This window comes from Denticeps clupeoides, chromosome 4 (assembly GCF_900700375.1).
Source record: "Denticeps clupeoides chromosome 4, fDenClu1.1, whole genome shotgun sequence".
Taxonomy (NCBI): domain Eukaryota; kingdom Metazoa; phylum Chordata; class Actinopteri; order Clupeiformes; family Denticipitidae; genus Denticeps; species Denticeps clupeoides.
Genome location: NC_041710.1, coordinates 187,501 through 190,000, shown reverse-complemented (window position 1 = coordinate 190,000; position 2,500 = coordinate 187,501). Strand labels below are relative to the sequence as shown.

The 2,500-nt window shown below is 46.0% G+C and overlaps 1 protein-coding gene across 1 annotated transcript in view; it reads right to left on the bottom strand.

Moving 5' to 3' along the window:
• gpr158b (G protein-coupled receptor 158b) overlaps positions 1-2,500 on the bottom strand; it is a 37,264-nt gene that overhangs the window by 6,182 nt on the left and 28,582 nt on the right. Inside the window, exon 8 of the mRNA XM_028976684.1 lies at positions 844-982. Coding sequence (XP_028832517.1) covers positions 844-982 — 139 coding nt within the window. The remainder of the gene's footprint in view (positions 1-843; positions 983-2,500) is intronic.

Here is a 2,500-nt window from a genome sequence, read left to right as displayed (position 1 = left end):
AACCCCACTTACCACCATCATGTCCCTGAGCAGGACGCTTAACCCTGAGTGTCTCCAGGGGGGACTGTCCCTGGTAAATGGTGTATATATATTTTGGTGCCATGCTGGAAGCATAATGTTGATCCTCGCACTCACTACTTATCCAGAGCGCCTTACAATCAGTAGTGAGAGGGACAGTCCCCCTGGAGACACTCAAGGTTAATAGGTCCTGGTTCATATGGGGGCGTGTTACCCACTAGGCTACTCCCACTTATCTCACCTAACCAAATCATTGCTAATTAATAATTGATACATGTGATAAATGTTTAATAAGGTAAATCAGGTGACAGCCAGTCAAAAATGTGGACACGCCTACTCATTCATGGGTCTTTCATTGTTTTATATTATAGACCAATGAAATAACACATGTGAGCTTATGTAATAATCCAAAAGTTTGCTATGATGGCAGCATTTCACACTCTTGTCTTCGCTCCACCATGTCCCCGTTTTCCAACAGTTTCCTGAAGGTTTCTCCTGATACAACAAATACTGAATATGTTTCTTGTATTGGACTCTTCAAACTTGCTCCATCTCCATAACTGGCACAGAGTTGGGGCGTCCATACACTACCGGCGTTGACTGGTAGTTTGTGGGTAAGGAATGTAGCATTTGTGAAGGTTTACCTTTCAGAATTGAACGACAAAATGATATGATATTTCTGATATGATATATTGTGTTGAGATGTCACTATTACAGAATAAATGATCATGTTTCATAATGCATAATCATGCACACACTCATTTACTTTCTAACCTTTAAATGTGACTTGTATGCTACTGATAGAGGCGTGTGTAGATTACAAACCTAATGACGTGGAATATGGCCGAGATGAGGAGCTCGTTGTACACGGCGGCAGCCATGTAGCGAGGTTCGTGGAACGCCGACGGCACGGTGCGGACAGCGTAGCAGAGGTACACCGACCACAGCAGGAAGAGGAACTCGGCTGTGGAGGGAACAGAAGTAGATGCAGGGGCTAATGGCTGCTGCATGCTGGGAGCTCACTGTCTTGCAGGCGCGGTTTCCCCAGATCGCTCTTCTGCGGCTGGTTAGTCCAAGTGAGTTCTGGACTCTGACAGCTGGAGAATTTCTCCCTCAGTTTATAACTGCTGCTATGGGAGATGTCAGTGCTTTAAACCCACAGACTCTGTCCTGCCAAACTCATGAGAACCCTCAATGCTCCTGAGCTGATTATATTATGCTTAGTGTCATAAAAAGGAGCCACAAATGGACTGAACTGGCTGAGCTGCAGACCCAGGACACTTCCTGTCTGGCCTACTACTGTCATGCAGGCAAAATACAGCAGAATACATTCCATAACGTAACAAACCCACATAAACTTATATTCTTGCTACTTTCTTAGACCGTAGTTTCCCCTCTGGAATGAAAGCGCCTGATAACCTGCATGTTGGTAGTGGGCGTGGTCACTAATGTTCACTAATTCACCAGTTCCCCCATCAGAACGCTGGAATTAAAGCGCCTGATTACCTGCATGTTGGTGTTGGTAGTGGGCGTGGTCACTAATGTTCACTAATTCACCAGTTCCACCATCAGAACGCTGGAATTAAAGCGCCTGATAACCTGCATGTTGGTGTTGGTAGTGGGCGTGGTCACTAATGTTCACTAATTCACCAGTTTACCCATCAGAATGCTGGTATTAAAGCACCTGGTAACCTGCATGTTGGTGTTGGTAGTGGGCGTGGTCACTAATGTTCACTAATTCACCAGTTCCCCCATCAGAAAGCTGGAATTAAAGCGCCTGATAACCTGCATGTTGGTGTTGGTAGTGGGCGTGGTCACTAATGTTCACTAATTCACCAGTTCCCCCATCAGAACGCTGGAATTAAAGCGCCTGATAACCTGCATGTTGGTGTTGGTAGTGGGCGTGGTCACTAATGTTCACTAATTCACCAGTTCCCCCATCAGAACGCTGGAATTAAAGCGCCTGATAACCTGCATGTTGATGTTGGTAGTGGGCGTGGTCACTAATGTTCACTAATTCACCAGTTCCCCCATCAGAACGCTGGAATTAAAGCGCCTGATAACCTGCATGTTGGTGTCGGTAGTGGACGTGGTCACTAATGTTCACTAATTCACCAGTTCCCCCATCAGAACGCTGGAATTAAAGCGCCTGATAACCTGCATGTTGGTGTTGGTAGTGGGCGTGGTCACTAATGTTCACTAATTCACCAGTTCCCCCATCAGAACTCTGGAAATAAAGCGCCTGATAACCTGCATGTTGGTGTCAGTAGTGGGCGTGGTCACTAATGTTCACTAATTCACCCATCAAAACGCTGGTATTAAAGCGCCTGATAACCTGCATGTTGGTGTTTGTAGTGGGCGTGGTCACTAATGTTCACTAATTCACCAGTTCCCCCATCAGAACGCTGGAATTAAAGCGCCTGATAACCTGCATGTTGGTAGTGGGCGTGGTCACTAATGTTCACTAATTCACCAGTTCCCC